An 18568-nucleotide genomic window follows, 5' to 3' on the forward strand; every position below is an offset into this window, starting at 1 on the left:
TGGAGCCCTCTAGGCTCTGCAATACTAATGCCCCCGACGTTGGAGCCCTCGCTGGCTCGTTAACAACCAATCTGCCCCCGTAACGTTGGAGCGTACTCGCGCTCTGTGCAAACAATGCTGGCCCCATCGTTGGAGCCCTAACCGGCTCTGAATCCAGCGCAGCCCGTGCAGGGCCGAGGGGAGGCCGGCGGGGATGCCCACACTTAACGGCTCTCCGCGGCGTCGTTCGTACTCTTCTCCGTGGCCTGCAGCACTTCGGCCGGGCAGCAGCGATGCTGCTGCCTCGCAGACTCGCTCTCTATTCTTCCCTCGGGGAAGCACGGGGTAGGCTCCCGTCCGCTTCCTCCAATCCAAGCGCGGCTTCGGGGGAGAGGGAGGAGATGGCTCCCGCCTCCTCCACTCACAGCGCGGCTTTCTCCGTCGAGCCTTCAGTCACGTAGAGAGACTCTCTCCCGCTGGGCCAATCCCAGCGCGGCGGAGAGATGACGTGGCGGAGACTCCGGGCCTGCGGCGGTGAGGGTCTTCCTGCTCCTTGCACCAGTACGGGGTAGGCTCCCGTTTTTAGATATCCCACAGCGGGGTGGGCACTCGCATTTTCGCGAGGTGCAAAGCGGGGTGGGCACCCGCGTAAAGAAATAAATAAGCAGGGTAGGCACCCGCCGACGAGCGCCACAATGCGGGTGGGCACCCACTTTAAATCGCGGCAACCAGCGGGGGAATCCCTACGCCGGGGATTCCCTGACATAGATGATTGCAGCTTTGTGCTGCTGTCGGCAATCGCCAGGCTGCTTCCTATCAGTGCAAATAAGTAGCGCGCTCACCAGAAACAAATGTAGATCGCTCCCCAGGCTCTGCAGCACCCAGTTCCAGGGAGAAAAGGAGAAGCTCTCCTCAGCCAGGCAAAGTCCAGGGAAAGTATTCAGATGCAGGGGGGAAAAGACTGCCAGCTCACAGGGCCCTCCAGCAGGGAGGCAGTCCCCAGTGGCGGTCTCTGCTGGCGCCCAGCAGCAGCAGGCCCCCCTCAAGTTAGGATCAGAAGAGAACATTTTTCATGGGGTCACAGCCCCTTCTTATACACAGGTTTCCCTTTGTCTCAAGGTGCAGGGGAGGGGCGAGCCAGATGCAACTGGTTCTTGAGCACCTTGTTTTGCTCAGCCCCTCTCCCTATTCACAGGGCAGGCCAGGGTCATCAGTCGCACCACAGGGGGCGGAGCTAGCATTGTGTGGGGAAAGCCCAGCCCTATTCAGGTCCCAGGTGTACTCCTCCCACCCATCTAGCTGCTGATCTCCCCATTCACCACTGGGTGACTCCTCCTGACTCTGGGGATTCCCTAGCCCGTCACATGACCTCAGCCAAGGCACTCATTTCACACTGCACACAGAAGTGCCCACTTCTAGAAGTGGCACATCCACACTAGGTACATTGACGCCACACACATCATCGCGCTGCATTTCATCACACGGGTCCATACATACCAAACTTGCTCCAGCACTCCCCACGCATCAGGAACTACCAGGGACACATACATTCCCCCATGCATTCCTATGGGAGGGCAGGCCATCCTCACTACACGCACGCACTTTACCCTTGGACACAGTGGTAAAGTGCGCAGAAGCCAAAAATCACCACACCAGTCACAATAAAAAGCAAAAAGTTTCAGGGGTGAACCTGCTAGAAGGGCCAAGTCCAACAAAGTTGATTTAAGAGGAAATAAAACAGTGGAGTAAGCATGTAGGCCCACCTATATATACATGGGTGGTTCTAGCAACTCTAAGATCTCCGTAAAGGACTAACAAAACAGTGAGTACAAAAAAGCCATAATTCGCACAGTCCAGTAGCACTAAATCATATTTTGCCACAATTATGGACTGCTCAAAACAAATGCGAATATGAATGGCTTTTTTTTTTTTGATTTTGCATATTAGCTCTAGGAGTCTGTCATACGAAGAATCAGGTTAGGTGTATATTCAGAGTAAAGTGTGCCCTTTCAAATGCCAGAATGTTTTCAGTGTAAATGGGCAGCAACTGAAAACAAGCATTGAAAATGCCTTTGATTAAGTTAAAGCCATTTGCTTTGCTAATGGTATTGTATAGCAAAGCAAATGGCTTTAACTTTATGAAAGGCGCAACCTATTGCATTTTTAATGCTTGTTGATACTGGGGGCCGGTTTTAGCAGCAGTGCTGCTATATCAGCCACCAGAAACAAAAGCAGCTGGTGGGCAGGACCGTCAAAATTGGCAAGGCTGCTCTGGGTTCCCAGTCTGGCCATGATGATATGAGTCACGTGCTTGCTCGGCAAATATTGATGCTGCCACTGCGCATATTGATTGGGTGGAGGTTCGCACATGAACCCATAAGGCTTTTTGAAAGATAAAACAACACTAGAGTTTAGTAATCGTTGGCATTGATTGCCGTAAGGTTATAAAAAATTACTCTGAGAACTTTATAATGTAATAACTTTTATAACATTTTATGTTTATCCAAGAGCCATCCTCCTACCTTTTTTGAGCTTGTAAATGATGTGTATTTTGCTGGTGCAGTCGTGCCTTGAAATAGTAGCCATCAGGTGTTAACAACCATTACTATCTTTATTTTCCCAGTGCATTTGCCTGAAGGGATGGCATTTTCATTGGTCAGCTACAGTCAACTGATTAATGAAATGTTAGTGCCCCTTTGGTAGTGGGGAGAGTGAGGGTACCCCACAGCCACAGGCACACAGTCACTATGTTCTTTACTTGTTAAAAGTAACTGTCACTTCAAGCGGGCCCGTGCCAGGTTGGAACACGGCATGTTTTAATAAAACAGTTTGACAGATTCCCAAATCGCAATTTTTTGGTAAAAAGGAGCCCTATATGACATGGGGGACATTCCCACTTGAGCTAAGGGATGGAACCACACCGTTCTCCCTGAACCACATACTTCCCATTCCCCACTGTTGACAGTCCTTGGGCGATGGATGATGTGAGGAGGATATTGTGTTTTATTGTGGCTTTCCGAGCTACGACTAGCCCTGAGTGGCCGGGAGAAGGCATTCCTGCTGCCTGAACTGTAGCTCTATTTGTACGCAGTGCTTAATTTGAGCTGGTATTCAGCACCGGCACTTAATTCTCAACACCTACATTTATGACAGTTCACCACATGGTAACATTGGTTGTTTATTTTGAAGTGAGGACATCATCAGTTTTGAATAATTCAATATAAATAAAAAATTGATAATTCCAGCGGTCCATCCTATTTTTATAGGTTTGTGTGGCCTGAAATAATTTAAATTGTCTCACCTGTAAGACTGTAACAGTTAGTTGTTGTGTTGGTACCATCATTGGCGGTGCTGGCTCAAGAAATAGGTGGTACTAGCAGCATTGGCCTTCTGAGAAGGGTCCTGGCATTTACTTTCTTATAAGTACAGTAATTCAGTAAAAAAGTAAAAAAAAGGTCGGGACTCTTTTGTCGTACAGGTTATACTTTCCCAAGTAAAACAGTGACGGACATATTCTCAAGGCGATAACGTTGCATTAGCGGCACTTTTCTAAAGCGGCAATATTTTTATCGCCTTATTCTTAAGCTGTCGCTAACAGCCGTTAGCAACAGTGTTTAGGCAAAAGCGTCTGCTTTAAAGATCTCCACTTCTGGTACTGATAATTATATGCAAGAGAGGCGTTCCCGTGCAAAACCACACGCAAACAACACTACTCCATATTCACAAGGTGATCCTTGAACTTCTGAAGACCAAAAAAACTGTCTCTGACTGCAATTAGAGCCAGTAACTTAAGACCAGAAAATAGCTGGTCTTAAAAATGGGGATAACACTTGGGGCCACATCTCAGCAGGTTTTTGGTGCAGGTCAGCGCTGCAAGCAATGTTGCAGGTCTCCTGACAGGTTACTGGGTTCCTGATCAGCGTTCTTCTCGTTCTTTGCAGGAAACATCAGGCTCACAAGCCGGTGGAGGGGTGCACCACAAGTACGTGAGCAGCCTCGTCAGACTGAAGGAAAGGGAAAACAAGAAGAATTTCCTTGTCAGCGCCCTCAGTTTCAGAAAAATAAAGTTGTGGCTTTAACAGCCAGATATGCCACAGACGGTGAGAACCCAGCTCCTGAATTTAACATGGGCGCAGCAGAAGTTACCATAGTGAGACAGGCACTGCGTCCATTTCTGGGGGTGACAGCAACTGAAACTTTCATGACAGTTGAAACAGCTGACACTTGAGTAGCTCTCCCTGACAGACCATATGATATAGTTCTTCTAATTGAAGGTGACATTCAACATGTTATTAAAGGGATTTTTCGGTAAATCTATCATATTCTTATTAAATTTTGTTGGCGAACCCAGATTGGACCCCACCTTTTTTGTTGAACGCTCCGAAAGGGGAGGAGGTGATACTTCCAAGTTTTTCACGTAACGTCCCGCAGGAGTATGCTGTGGCTTTTGCAGAAGAATGGGTTGTGGTGCTTGCACCGGCACTGTACCGTACTCTTGTGGGCTGAAATCAAGATTCTCCACCCCATAAGATACCATTGCGGTCTATGCCACCGCCTCAACCCCAAAATCCCCTCTGGCAGGAAGCAAAGGGGCCCCTATCTGAGATTCTAAGTCAGTTGGAGTATCAAGGAGTGATTGAGACACGTGTGTCACCGATGAATAACCCTCTTTTTACCGTTACCAAACCCAATGAGTCGTACCGCATAGTTTTGGATTACCGGCATTTGAACTCTCATTGTCGCACTTTTGCGGTACAAAATACCCATAGTTCTGCTCTTGTAGACAGTACTTGTTCGTAAAAGATATGAAACAACCCTAGACATTTCCAACAGCTTCTTCAGTCACAATCTGTCCCCTGCATTCAGTCAATGAACAGCATTCACAGCCGGCAGAAAACCAAAACAATTCTGGTACTTAGCATTGGGCTAAAAAAAGAGCCCAGGGGTATTCGCCGCCTGTGTTGTCTCTTTACTAGACAGCATAAACTCAGATACGTACATTGATGCTATTTATCTCACGGACAATGAGTTGTGGCCGCATCTTTGCTGAGTCGACAGCATCATTATTTTGTTTGCGGACTACGGTTAAAAATGTCACTTTGCCAAATCACACATCGCAGAGTATACAGTGATGTTTTTGAGCTATGAGATCAATAATGAAGGTAAAGGTTTAGCACCTCACTTCCTGGAGAAATGTGCACATTTACGGCCTCCGACAACCCTGAAAAAATGTCAGTATGTGCTGGGATTTTTGAATTTCGTGCATTCTTACATTCCCGAAGACGCCCAGTGTATCAAGCCGCTTTATGCTTTGAAACAACCTACATTTTTGAAAGCCAGTTGGTTACCGGAACATTTTTCTATTTTAGTATCTTTACAATCTGATCTGCTTGAATGAAAATACTTGTTGACACATGACAACCACACAAACCTGGTAATACGTATTGTGCCAGGCGCAGTCGGTTTTACTTACTTAACGTTCAATGAAGGTGACATAGTACTTATTGCATACAAATCACATTTGTACACTTCTGCCGAATTGCAGTTTTCCACTGTTGAAAAAGTCTTGACAGCTGTTCAGATGGCGATCCTGAAGGAACGCACACTGGCATAGGGGAAAAGCATTATGATGGTAACACATACCCTGCACTTGCGGCAGTGTCAAAGGCAAGTGTACCAAACTCTAAGGCTGTGCATCCCCATTGGATACAATGGGCTACTTCTTTGACGTCTCCGGATGTCACGTTTATTTTCGACTCCTCTCTTCAGGCCCAGGAGTTCTTGCAGTATGATTTTTTTTTATCCACCTCCTCTGTCTATGCGCCCGCTTGAGGCGTACTATTGTATCATTTACACCAATGGTTCTGCGAAACCGGCCACCGGCTCTAAGCGTGCTTATTCGGCGGCCTGTGCTAATGTGGCAGGTACCATGGTGACAGTGAGTTCAGGTCCAGTGTTGTTCATACTTAGGCGCTAGGTGACTGTACTGCCCAATTGGCTGAGCTGCGTGCGTTGGTGCTTGCTCTTGAGTTTGCTGATCCTAATGTGACTACTCTCATTGTGAGTGATTCTTATTACTGTGTTCAGTCTTTCAATGACAACTTATTCTTTTGGTCTCAGAATGACTATCATGATTCGAAAGGCAGCGCAATTAAGCATAAAATGCTATGGGTTAGACTGGCAGATCTTAAACAACGTCTGCCCCTCACATATGTAATATATATTCTTGGCCACCAGCCTGTGGGAGCGCACACTGTCAGAAACAGTTTGGCTATTGAAGCAGCCAAATCAGCAGTAGCCATGTGTTTTGTTGCAGTCGTTACAAGATCCAAGACTAATATAGATAATGAAATTTTGGCAGCTAATGCTGCTACTGAGAAGGGTGGTAATTACCCAAAAGGGTTTCCGTCAAAGTACTCTTATCATTCAAGTCCCGACAAGGTTCCATGTGTAAGAATTAATGACGTTGGAGATCGGCTGATTCCCAACACATTACCTTGTGCCTTTAGCATTTGCACAATTTTGCACAGTGTCCTTGCCATGGGGGTGCATGAACTCAGTGCCTATTTTTGTGTTGATTTTGATCTCCTGTCTCATGGGACTGCTGCTTGTGTACTGTGCGTTGGTTGTGTTTTTGTGAAAGTTTCAACTGTGAGGCATATGTACGTTGACGTGCTTGCATCTAGTGCCTAATAAAATAACTTGTAGCTATTTACCAACGCTGAGAAAATTCAATCACCTCAAACATGAAGAAGTTGAATTGTTGGATGATTTAAGGTTCAATCAATCCGTACACCTGAAATTAGAGTTTTACAATTCATATTAATATTCAAAGTAAGTTGCAAATATTTGAGGACACTGGAGTTTGTCAGTAGTGTTGGTGTTGGTGTGCTGGTTGTGTTGTCTGTACTATTGACTAGTGGACGGCCTCCAATGCTGCCTTTGACACATCAGTGCTTTGGTACTCAGTTGCTTCCTGGCGGAAAATAACAATTATTCCTCTATTAAAAAAAGGTTCTCACCATACCTCCGTCTTAAAGAATGAATGACCAACCCCAGCTTTAAAACGTACGGTATAATTAGCGAAAAAGGGCTCTTTTTTGCAGTCCCCAGAATTTGTTAGACCAGGTCTGAAAGGCGACGTTTCTCGTATTTCACCCCAAATTAACCCAAATTAATTCACTTCCACCATTTGTTTGCTGCCTGACAACATTGTCAAAAATCAGGAAGAGAATGAAAACTTGACTATTTCCCAAGCTTTTTCTTAGATACTTCAGCTGAGCCACCTCTGCATTCAGAGACCCTTGAGTGATAGTGCGCATTAATATTAGGGTGTGGGAAGTCATCTTGTGTCATATGCAATCAACCATTTCACACAATTTGTAGAAATTACATTTATTCATTTATTTATGCTAAATTGAAATGATGTACAGAGAACACCACAATGATCAAATAACATCAAAATAAAAATAAAATATCCAACTCCATCAGAAACATTAGACAATATAACTCGTGAGGTTCAAAGGTCATAGAAATGGACGTCCAATGTAGGTTTCGCAGTAAAATCACCACTTCTTCAGGCATGGATGCATATTTCAATCACAGAATAATTTTTCAACATAAATCCAATTTCTTTTTATAGTTCACTCTGCTGAGTAGCATGGACGGCGATTGTCACAAGACAGCAGAGTAAAAAGTATTCATTCAAACTCATGACCTCCTCACATGTCTCTGAAAGCTTCATTAAAGACCGCTTTAGTTCAAAGATCCGCAATCAAATCCATTGAACATAAGGACTATTCCAAGTTCATCATCCTTAGTTCTGATTTCTGGTGATCACACCGCAAGACCAGAAATGTCAGCAACTTCAACTGAGCTTCCTCTCCAGTCATTGTGCCCATAGACCCTTGAGTGACAGTGCTCATTAGAAGTGATAGTTAGCATAACAAAACAGAACAGAACAGAGCATACCATAACAGAACATAGCATAGCATAGCAGAGCATTAAATAGTTAATACATTTATAATTTCTGTCATTGAAGCTAATAATATACTACAGTGTGAACAGTCAGGCTTTAGGGCATCCCAAGGCAGGGGATTAACGTTAATTTTCCTTCTGAATCAGCTAAGGTAGATACAGGATTGCGGGTGGTGTGGCTGTCCGTGCCCTGTTAGACCTCTTGCCTGCTTTTGACAAGGCCTCTTTCAGCATGTTATCCACACAGCTCCAAGAAGCAGGTATCACTGGTAAAACCCATGGTTACTAATATCTTATAATCAAGATCCGAGTCAGGCGGTTTCAAATCCATATTTTGCATTGCATTTGAAGGCCATCACATAGGGTTCATCTTTGAGCCCCACCCTGTTAAACATTTATGTGGCTCCACCTATGAAGCTTGCTAAATCATTAGTTTAGAATCATTGTCATACGTGATGATATTCAAATCGTTCTTAGGGTAGATTGTGCCTAGAGCATGGAGCAAGCTCACTCCCATGTGAATTTAAAAGCACACGCCCATGGAGGGAAGGCGGATGCATGACAATTTTCTAAAATTAAATACTGATAAGACTGAAATATTGCTTGTAGAGGGCTACCCGTTTCAATAGACGCTATGGTCCAAGGAGTGGTTGACTCTGAAGTTAGGCTACCCTCCTACAAAAGAGAAAAAAGTGTGCAGTCGGGGTGTGATGTTTGACAGGAGGTTAGAGAGTTCTGCCCCAATAGCTAACATGTCAAAGGCTTGTTATTTACATCTAAAAAGCCTATGGAGGATTCTTCAAAGGTTATCAGTAGACTACAGCTTCCTAGTAATGCACTCCATAATTGTTTCATGGTCGGTTACTGTATTGAGACATATGTAGCCGTGCCCAGGTATAAGTTAGAGCAGTTACAATTAGTCAAACATTTAGCCACAAGAATTTTGTTCGTCCTTCCTAGATCATCTGCTGTGATCACTTTATACTGCTAAACAAATCTATCTGTTGAGAAGACAGTTACATTTAAAAGCTTGTGCATTTTACATAAGGTGGTGTATGTCAAATGTCCTGAATTTTAAGAAGGACTATTATCCAGCATATGCCAATGTGCAATCTCCAAACTGCCACCTTATGACTTTTAAAGTTTCCAAAAAAGATTAAAATCAGATGTGGTGGCCTCATCTTTTGATGCTCTAAAAATATTGAATTCGCCTCCTCCATCATTCCAGTTGACAGAAGACAATCTTTACAAAAAGAGTTAAATATATCATTATTTGACAACTAATTTGCTACTATGTTCATGCTTTCTGTCAGCGCCAGGATGCCTGTGAGGGTTGCAGAGCGCTTCACAAAACAACTATTTTGAAAAGAATAGAATAATACTGCTCTGATGCCTGTAGAGGTGTCACAACTTAATCCATATATGATGTAAGGAATCATTAGTCAGCTGGGGATCTAGAAGAAGGAGTGCTACTATGAGATCTACTGTGCATTTTACTGACTGATTCACAAATACTTGCCATGAAGATAAGCGATATATACCCATTGGCATCTTATGTAGATCCTGATCCAAGGTTTGAGTGGCTGCATTCGAGATTGCAGCTGGAGAGGTGGCACTTTAAACAAGAAGACATTCTGCAATAATGCTCTTCAGTGGTGAATGGAAGCAGAGGTGATATCCATAAGATATCAACAGAAAGCATGAACATAGTAGCAAATTAGTAGTCAAATAATGATATATTTAACAGACAGACAGACAGACAGACAGACAGATAGATAGATAGATAGATAGATAGATAGATAGATAGATAGATAGATAGATAGCTAGATAGATAGCTAGATAGATAGATAGATAGATAGATAGATAGATAGATAGATAGATAGATAGATAGATAGATAGATAGATAGATAGATAGATAGATAGATAGATAGATAGATAGATAGATAGATAGATAGATAGATAGATAGATTAGATAGATAGATAGATAGATAGATAGATAGATAGACAAGAATATCAGTATAGCAGTCCTTTACATGTGTTTTATACCTGGACTGCATTTTAGTTTGGCACAAAACACAGCAGAGGGCAGACTGGACTACTTGTGGTGACTCTGAGTATGGCAGTAAAATAGTGTCTTTATTTTGGTTCCTAACTGTGAGACACCAAGGGCGACAAGACAAACGTAAAAGTGTGTGTCCTTCATGGGTCCCATAAACTATTTTCACTGTATTAAATAGCCCCAATCACAGTGGGGAGGAGAGGAAGATGCTATGAGGGAATAAGTGATATTTTATCTTAAATGTACAGGCCCGAGCACTTACTCCCCATGGTTCCATAAGAATACACTGTAAGAATGGCACGAAAATACACCATTCTGCAACACCAGCAAGATAGTTTTAGCTATGTGAGTGCGATGCTGGATCGGCCATTTTGCCTATCTGCTTTTCTGGTGGGCTCCAAGCATAGATCATATTCTAATTATGGCCTTCAACACTGTAGGGTAGGGTTGAACATTTTACCAAGGTTCATTCTCAATCAATCAATCAATCAATCAATCAATCAATCAATCAATCAATCAATCAATCAATCAATCAGTGACATATAAAGTGCAACTACTCACCCTTGAGGGTCTCAAGGCACTGGGGGTAGGGGCTGTGTCTGTGGTTCAATCGAAGAGCCAGGTCTTGAGGTTTTTCCTGAACTGCAGCAGTGATGCCGATTGCCTGAGGTGCAGAGGCAGGGAGTCCCAGGTCTTCACATCGAGGTAGAAGGATTTTCCTCCAGACGTGGTTTTGCAGATCTGTGGGACGGTGGTCAGGGCCAATAGAGCGGAACGAAGATGTCTGTTGGTGGTGTGGAAGGAGAGTGGGTGTTTGCAGTATGCAGTTCCAGTGTTGTGGGGGGCTTTGTAGGCGTGTGTGAGAAGCTTGAATATGATACTTTTCTCGACAGCTAGCCAGTAAAGGTCTCTCAGGTGGCTGGTGTTGTGGTTGTGGCATGGGATGTTCAGGATGCGTCTGGCAGTGGTGTTCTGGATAGTCTACAGTTCCTTATGTAGTTTCTGGGTGGTCCCGGTGTGGAGTGCATTGCAGTAATCTAGTCTGCTGCTGACGAGTGTATCTCTGACTGAAGCTCTTACTAAAGAAGTGGCGCGTGTGGAGACAGGAGGACGTGCCAGTGTTGATTTGACAGTTCATTGAGAGTGAGGAGTTCAGGATAATGCTGAGGTTTTGTGTGTGGTCCATGGCTGTGGAGAGGATTCCGATCGCTGTGGGCCACCAAGAGTTGACCCAGGCAGAGGGAGTGGAGTCCTCGATGAGGACTTCAGACTTGTCTGAGTTAAGCTTGAGGCAGCTCTCCTTCCTCCAGCTGGTGACTGCCTGCATCCTGTCGTGGAAGTTGCTCTTGGCGGCTGTGGGTTCGTCAGTGAGGGAGAAAATTAGCTGGGTGCTGTAGGCGTAGGAGACAATGTTGAGTCCATGGCTTCTGATGAAGGCTGTGAGCAGAGCCATGTAGATGTTGAAGAGGGTGGGGCTCAGGAAGTATCAGCTCTCAGTTCTCTGCCTACAGACACCTGGATAACACGCAGCTATATACTCATTCTTTCCTAAGAGTGTAGAAATCTGTAGGCTCAGCACAGACTGGAAAAAAGTACCACTTCCTCAATTATCTCATTCGTGGTCCCCAGACTGCACACCTACAAGGCACTTTTTTCTTATTCAGTGTCTTTCAAACACTTTTTGTGTAAAATCACCCCAACCACAAGGATCCAGCATCATTGAGATACAATTGATTTTTGTTGAAAAGTAGTCATACAGCATGACAAATTACTTTTTTGTGCTACTTTGCACTACTTTGTGTCAAGGGGCCTTTCCATGTGTGGTACATGGGTGGTCTCATGGAACCACCCATGCATTTTACCACAAGGACCGATATACTCAATAGAATAGATAGCGCTCTACCCCAAAAATAAATGCCTCTTAAAGACAGGCATAAGGTCTGTGAAAAGTTTTCATTTCTCAAAACCTTTCCAAATGTATATGTGCGCTGAACCGTTCAGCACACATACTGAGTAGGATAATGGTTAAACTATATACAAGAATAGTAATTGGTACAGAAAGGTTATCCTTCCTGTAGAAAAGCCTATGCATGACATCACACACACAGCATTACACAATGGCGCTAGAGTGTGTGCATTGGTGCATTGAAACCTAATGTGTGCCACTATGAAGTAGAGAAAACAGCACTATGTATTTGTAGATATTATGCTGTTTTGATCACTTTCTATGACTCAACACAGCAACTTTTGTTGCAGCACTGTTTTCAGACAAAAGGTGGGAAATGACCACTACAACACAGTCATTACACCGCGATACCTTTACAACACGGTCGTTACAACAACCGCGTTGTTACTACGCAATGTAAGGACATCGCAATTCTTTGAAGCAAATTCCACTAGGGGGCATTGTGGTATTGGAAATTAATTTCCAACCCTTTCCCCACTGTTGCATAAACTTTAGTAGGAATAGTAAATAATACTATTCCTAAGTCCAGCACACCCCCTAGTGGAAGTCGTTGTAAAGACTTGCGATGTAATACATCGCATACTAACAATGCGGTCATTGTAACAACCGCATTGTAATGGCACGCGATGTATTACTTTGCGTTGTAATGTGCCATATTCCAAAAGGTAGTTGATCTGCCCTGGAGAGTTATACGTGTTACCACCCCTATAAGGAAAGCTAGGGCATCAGGCATTTTCTACAGTCTTTACAGTCAGTGTTTCAATAGGTTTCACATGTCAAAGTTTTAGAAACAGACTAATGATCTAGAGTAAGCTTTACTTGTTCTCACTGTGTGCTCTCACATAATCCATGCAAGGAGTCCTTACCTTCACCATTTAGTAGTTTTTCTGAAAATAAAGACAAAACATTGTGTTACAAAAATCTGTGTACTCATCAGCAGGTCCAGTACAATGAGCATTGAGACCCCAGAAAGTAACTGCTTGCCACATCCCCATTTCCTATTGTGTAGTGACATCCTGGCACTCTCCACCCTTGGAGCTCTTGGTGGGCATTTGCAGGCATGTGCCTTGCTGATGGGACCTATGTACTTCAAATCCTTTTTGCATCATAATGTAGTACCTGCATTGGATGTGGGTGTGTGTCTTGGAGTGCTTTCAATACACTTTCCAGTGATTAATGGGCAGATGTAGCATGCACTGATTACCACCTCTTTTTGTTGTGATTGAGCATGCACTGATTACCAACTCTTTTGGTTTGATTGAGCATGCACTGATTACCACCTCTTTGTGTTGTGGTGGATCGTGTATTGATTACCACCTCTTTGTGTAGTGGTGGAGTGTAGGAAGCTTTCTCTTTATGTGATATATCAATACGTTGATATACCATGTAAAGAGTCCAGGGGTTCGCTTATGTGTGAACAGCAGCTTGCTATGCAATCCTAAAGTGCTCTGTTAGGGTATAGTGTGAACGCGCAGCGCTAGGCTTAATGCAGAGAAGTGCAGGACATTAATAAATACGCACAATGATTAATATATGACAACACGCGAAGGAGACCCACACCAATTAAAAAAATGGCAAGCACCTTTATAGATGATTTAACATCAGAGAAAAATCATTCAGAAGAGTACTTTTATAAAGATTATTTCTTTTTACTTTAAAAAGTGGACACTGTGCAACATTTTCCTATGGAAAGAAAAAAAAATTCTGCAAACAGGTACTCTGCATCAACTTACAGGACTAACCTCCAGGAGTTAAAGTGAGTGGTGGGCAAAGTCCAAGGCAGCACAAACAGTACACCACCAAAGGCAGAAGGGCAGCCGGGTAAAGGGTGCAAATCAGTATTGGGAGCCCAAAGAATTTCAATGGAGATTGATCAGTGTAAAAAGAAGCTGCAGGCTCTGGCTAGGAAAGAAGGCTTCCCACCCTTCTCCCAATAAAAACACTATCCCAAATGTTTACCAAGCATTATGCATTTAGTATATTATTACATAGGACCTCATAACCGCAATTTCTTTACTATGGTCATAAATTAGATAAAGATAAAGCAGAATTTTAAAGGTGTCCATAAATTTCAAAAAGGAGATACATACTACACAGATTTCAAATGACAATATATAAAAATCTGAAAATATTAGTTGATGTTCTTCTGAGATGTCTAGAGTGGTCAATTGTAATACAAATGTTTTCAGCCTCAGATGTCATGATCATGGTTTCCACAATATTTGGTTCAAGAAATAAATCCTCGGTGTGTTGAACCAATTATCTAGATATTAAATCACTTTTGAAAGATAGTCTGTTATACAAGCCCTTTAAAACATGACAGGCTATATTAGGCAATTGCAGATTCTCACTAGCTAGTTAGGGTATTTGCAGCCTTCTGCAACAGGTGAATTAACCTACACAATCTGGCTCCTGCACACAAAATAATCATTTCTAGAGCAGATACATTATTTTACCAGGCTATATTTCACAACAGGCCGGTGTAGGGTGGGGAAAGGACAGTCAAATGTAAGTCACATCTGACTTTTGATGACTTTTGATGACTTTTGATGACTTTTGATGACTCTGTCCCAGCACAATAGGCTGATCAAAGCAATATGGCATATTGGAATTTGGAGTTTCCTGATTTCACATTTCACCTCAGTGGCTAGTAGGTTTAGATATTGACACCCTTAAGTATCAGGAATAGGAAACAACATGAAATGTGTTGCCTCAAGAACAACATGATAACATCAATGTCCCATACAATTGTGAAATCGTTTCATGCAGCAAATCATTGTTTGACATATTACGTGTGAAAGGTAAGAAGGGAGTTCAGCTAATGCCCATTAAATTATTGCTCTCTCAGCTATGACTGTGAGCTAGAGTTGATACCAGCCTTCACATGGCTCCTCACACACATCGCTGTGATATTTCTTAGGGGTTCATCTTCTCCCCTCTATTATTCAACTTCTACCTAACCCGCTTACCAAACCTGATTAAATCATTCAACCTCACCTGTTCCAAATCATTTAAAAAATGGATTGTCTTGAAGATTTCTACAATTTAAAAATCGATGACTGCCTTCGGGTCATAAAAACATGGAGACGAATAACCATCTAAAGCTAAATACAATCGACAGATAATATTAGTTGCAGACAATGGTTGAAATTCCAGCCTACCCTCATATGACCTAAGGCAGTGTTTCCCAAACTGTGGTCCGCGGACCCCTAGGGGTCCGTGACACATTCGCAGGGGGTCCTCAGGCAGCAGTTTTAAAAGCAGTGCAAAGTTCCTTGTATAATTAGAAGTTTTGAAGCAACAATAAAAGTGTCAAGGTAACACCAGTGATTTATGTTCCTGCTGGAAAGAGATGAGAGTTTTGTCCAGTGGCAGCTTTGACTTATCTAATGTGGTACAGAGGGTTACTATGCCTATTGCAAAGAACGTGTACCTGCATGTTTTTTAAAAACTGTATTTTATCTGCATAGGTCAGTGGGTTACTGCTTTTGCCACAGAGATTCTTTAGTTACTGTGCAGTTTATAAGTGACAATCGTGATCTAGCACAGTGACCTATAAACAGGCATCAAAAAGGTGTTCGCAAACTGCATGGTACAAGTTAATAACTCATGTTTTTTCCCAGTCTTTCATTATCCTGATGCTGCTAAAAAGGCTTATTTGAATGGAAATAAAGTTTTATTGTTAAAGTCAATGTTAACCACTGTGTTATGTCCTAAATCCTGATTTTCTTTAAAAATGCCTACCAGTATGAATGACATGTGAATCCTACAACTTGAAGTCGCCTTTGCCTTATGTAACATTGTCTATACACTGGTTTACATGTAGGATTCATTGTCTCTATGGGGCAGATTTACAAGGGAAGTGATTCAGTGAGTGCTGCAAGCCATTTGGCTGCGCCACACTTAATCACTTTCAAAGCACAGGGATGTAACATATTTATAACAATATGTTGTATCTCAGTGCTCTCCCTGCGCTGGTGCACAAACTGCTGCCATTCGACGGCACTGGCACCCTTGCACCATGGTGCAAGGATGCCTGCATTGTGGGGAAATTGTTTATGTGCAGGTAGGGTTCCCGTTCTGCACATAAACAATCAGTAGAGGGGATTTCATCTTTCTATGCGTGCTGCAGAATGCAGCATGCATAGAAAGAGGAAAACAATGAGGAGAAATGAATACATTTCTCCTTGTTGCGCCTCCCTACGCCTTCCTTGGGGAGGGGTAGCATTCAGACGCATTTCCAGATTTACAATTTCTCGTAAATCTGGAAATGTGTCTGGTTTCATGGGTGTTGCGTGGGAACACTCACAGCAAAACCCATGGAAGGCACCTTTCATGCAAAGTGCTGCGTGCAAAGGGGCCATATTTACAAGAACAGTAAAAGTCACGCAGGGTGGCTTTTCCTGTCCTTGTAAATATGGGGCACTAAAATGCTCCACCGGGTTGTCACTTTTTGTGACGCTCCGGTTGCGCAAGGGGCTTGTAAATCTGCCCCTATATGTGTGTGTTGTAAAGTGCTCTGACATCCTACAATGGTATGAGAGATGCTATAAAACAAACAAAATACATGTGACAGAGGGACTATGGAGAGATGAGAGGCACTGTTGGAGATTGATAATTAGGGAATCATTGAAGAACCCCAACAAAGATTGTCGTATCCAGGTGCATAGTAAGGTCACCATTTACTATTCCTTAAAAGCTAATACAATTCAACATATAATGATAAATGTGTTGTAGAATGCACTATTGTTTCCAAAATTTTCTTGGGGGGAGGGCCTCCCAAAGCCCCTTTTGTAGTGGTTAGGCTCACTCACTGCACTTGGTGTGCGCTATATGGGGACTGGTCTGAAAACATTTGCCAGGGCTGCTTTGGGTTTCCAGTCTGGCCCTGGCAGGAGCAGGAGCCTCATACTGCGAAATAAAAACAATAATTTAAAAGTTAGTCACGGAGATGCAGCACCAACCTTCCCAATCCAGTTTTTGGCAGATTATTTCAATATAAAATACTAAAATCCTTAGTAATCCGACTATTTGTTTTGTGCGCACACCTGTGTTTATTTTTTTCGAATTGCTGTTTTAATGTTGTGAAATTTAAATCATTCAGATTGCTTGGGGCTCCCCGGCTTCCAGTGGTCACTCAATGGGGGTCCTCAGGAGTCAAACGTTTGGGAACCACTGCCCTAAGGAACATGAGGCATCTCCAACAATATCAAAATGAGTCAGAAACCCAAGGGTAACTATGGATTCAGTTCAATATTTGATACCACATGTTCATAATATAAAACAGAGTGCCTTCTACTATGTTGTATCCTCCCATTGCATGGATACCTACAGAAACTGCAAGCTATACTCACACTCGTAATCTCCAAGCTTGACTATGCCAACAGTCTATAACTTGGCGCACCTGCATTCATCACATGCAAAATACAACTCATTCAATTTTCTGCTGCAAGAATTCTTTTCTGCCTGCACCCACAAGAGCGCAAGACTCCATGCTTCCAATCACTCCACTAGCTACCTATAGCAATAATGGCAATGTTCAAGGCACTTTTCATTGTGAACAGAGTCTCCAAGGAAAAGGACGACTACACCGATACACTAATTTCAAAGACTCGAGATTTGCACCGCTCATCACCATACCACCTTAGCATAAGAAATCTGTAGGAGGCACTACTTTTTCTGAGAAATCCGCCAAGGTCTAGAAATCACAATCAGCCATCATTCGAAGCATTCAGGAGCACATATACTTCAGAAGACAGTTGATAGCAAACTTATGTTCAAGACAACTACATCCACACATTCCAGCAATTGAAACCGGGAAAGACAATCACACCCTAAAATATAAGCTTCAGCTTACTAGCCACAGATTGGAAGCAACACAACCAGCAATCTCCTTTCCATAGTCAGGTAAGTTAAGGAGGGCTGACCTATTTCTCGCTGGGGTTTATATAGTTATGTAACTTCATATATAACATTTCTAGCTCACACTAATACTAATACCATCACACTCCGAGGTTGGTCAGTCGCCAACTGTAACTTCCACTTCTTATATTCAAATAAGACCTATCTACTATGAGGATTGTCTATCACCAGTACTGTGCAGCCAATAAACAAGCTATCACTAGCATGTCATGATTGAAAAGATCTGTCACACACTGTGGAGCAATCAGAGGGATTTATTCTAGCCCAGCAATGCAGGTCCCAGATATAAATACTTCTTTATAATTCACAATGCCACTCAGATATAGGATGATAGTAACAATTCATATCCCAGCAGATCTCTCCACTTCTCTCTCCCTCCAACCATGCCAATCCGGCATACATCTACACACAAAATGTCTGATTGGACAACCAAATGCTGTAACTTTCTATGCAGACTATGGTCATAGGTAATACCATAAAGGTAGCTGCAAAGCTGTTCAAAGCTGCCAACATGCTTAAAAACCATAAACTGTGCATGTGCCTCTCGCACCTCGTCATCCACCACACTGCTACAGGCTACGTTGCATAACACGATAAGTGCACTTTGTTGTGATCATGCATGAAGTGCAAGCACTTCCTACATAGAATCTTAAAACATAGACAAA

At 43.0% G+C, this 18568-nt stretch overlaps 1 protein-coding gene across 10 annotated transcripts in view; it reads right to left on the bottom strand.

Annotated features, from left to right (window-relative positions):
• Positions 1-18568, bottom strand: part of LOC146859221 (uncharacterized) — a 217122-nt gene that overhangs the window by 40291 nt on the left and 158263 nt on the right. For 9 of the 10 annotated variants that reach the window (XM_085646952.1, XM_085646949.1, XM_085646947.1 and 6 more), the window contains one exon: positions 12848-12868. The exons of the other annotated variant lie outside the window; for it this stretch is intronic. In XM_085646952.1, the coding sequence (XP_085503078.1) occupies positions 12848-12868 (21 nt within the window). The remainder of the gene's footprint in view (positions 1-12847; positions 12869-18568) is intronic. 10 annotated transcript variants of the gene reach the window in all.

Source organism: Triturus cristatus, chromosome 3_2, assembly GCF_964204655.1.
Source record: "Triturus cristatus chromosome 3_2, aTriCri1.1, whole genome shotgun sequence".
Lineage (NCBI taxonomy): Eukaryota > Metazoa > Chordata > Amphibia > Caudata > Salamandridae > Triturus > Triturus cristatus.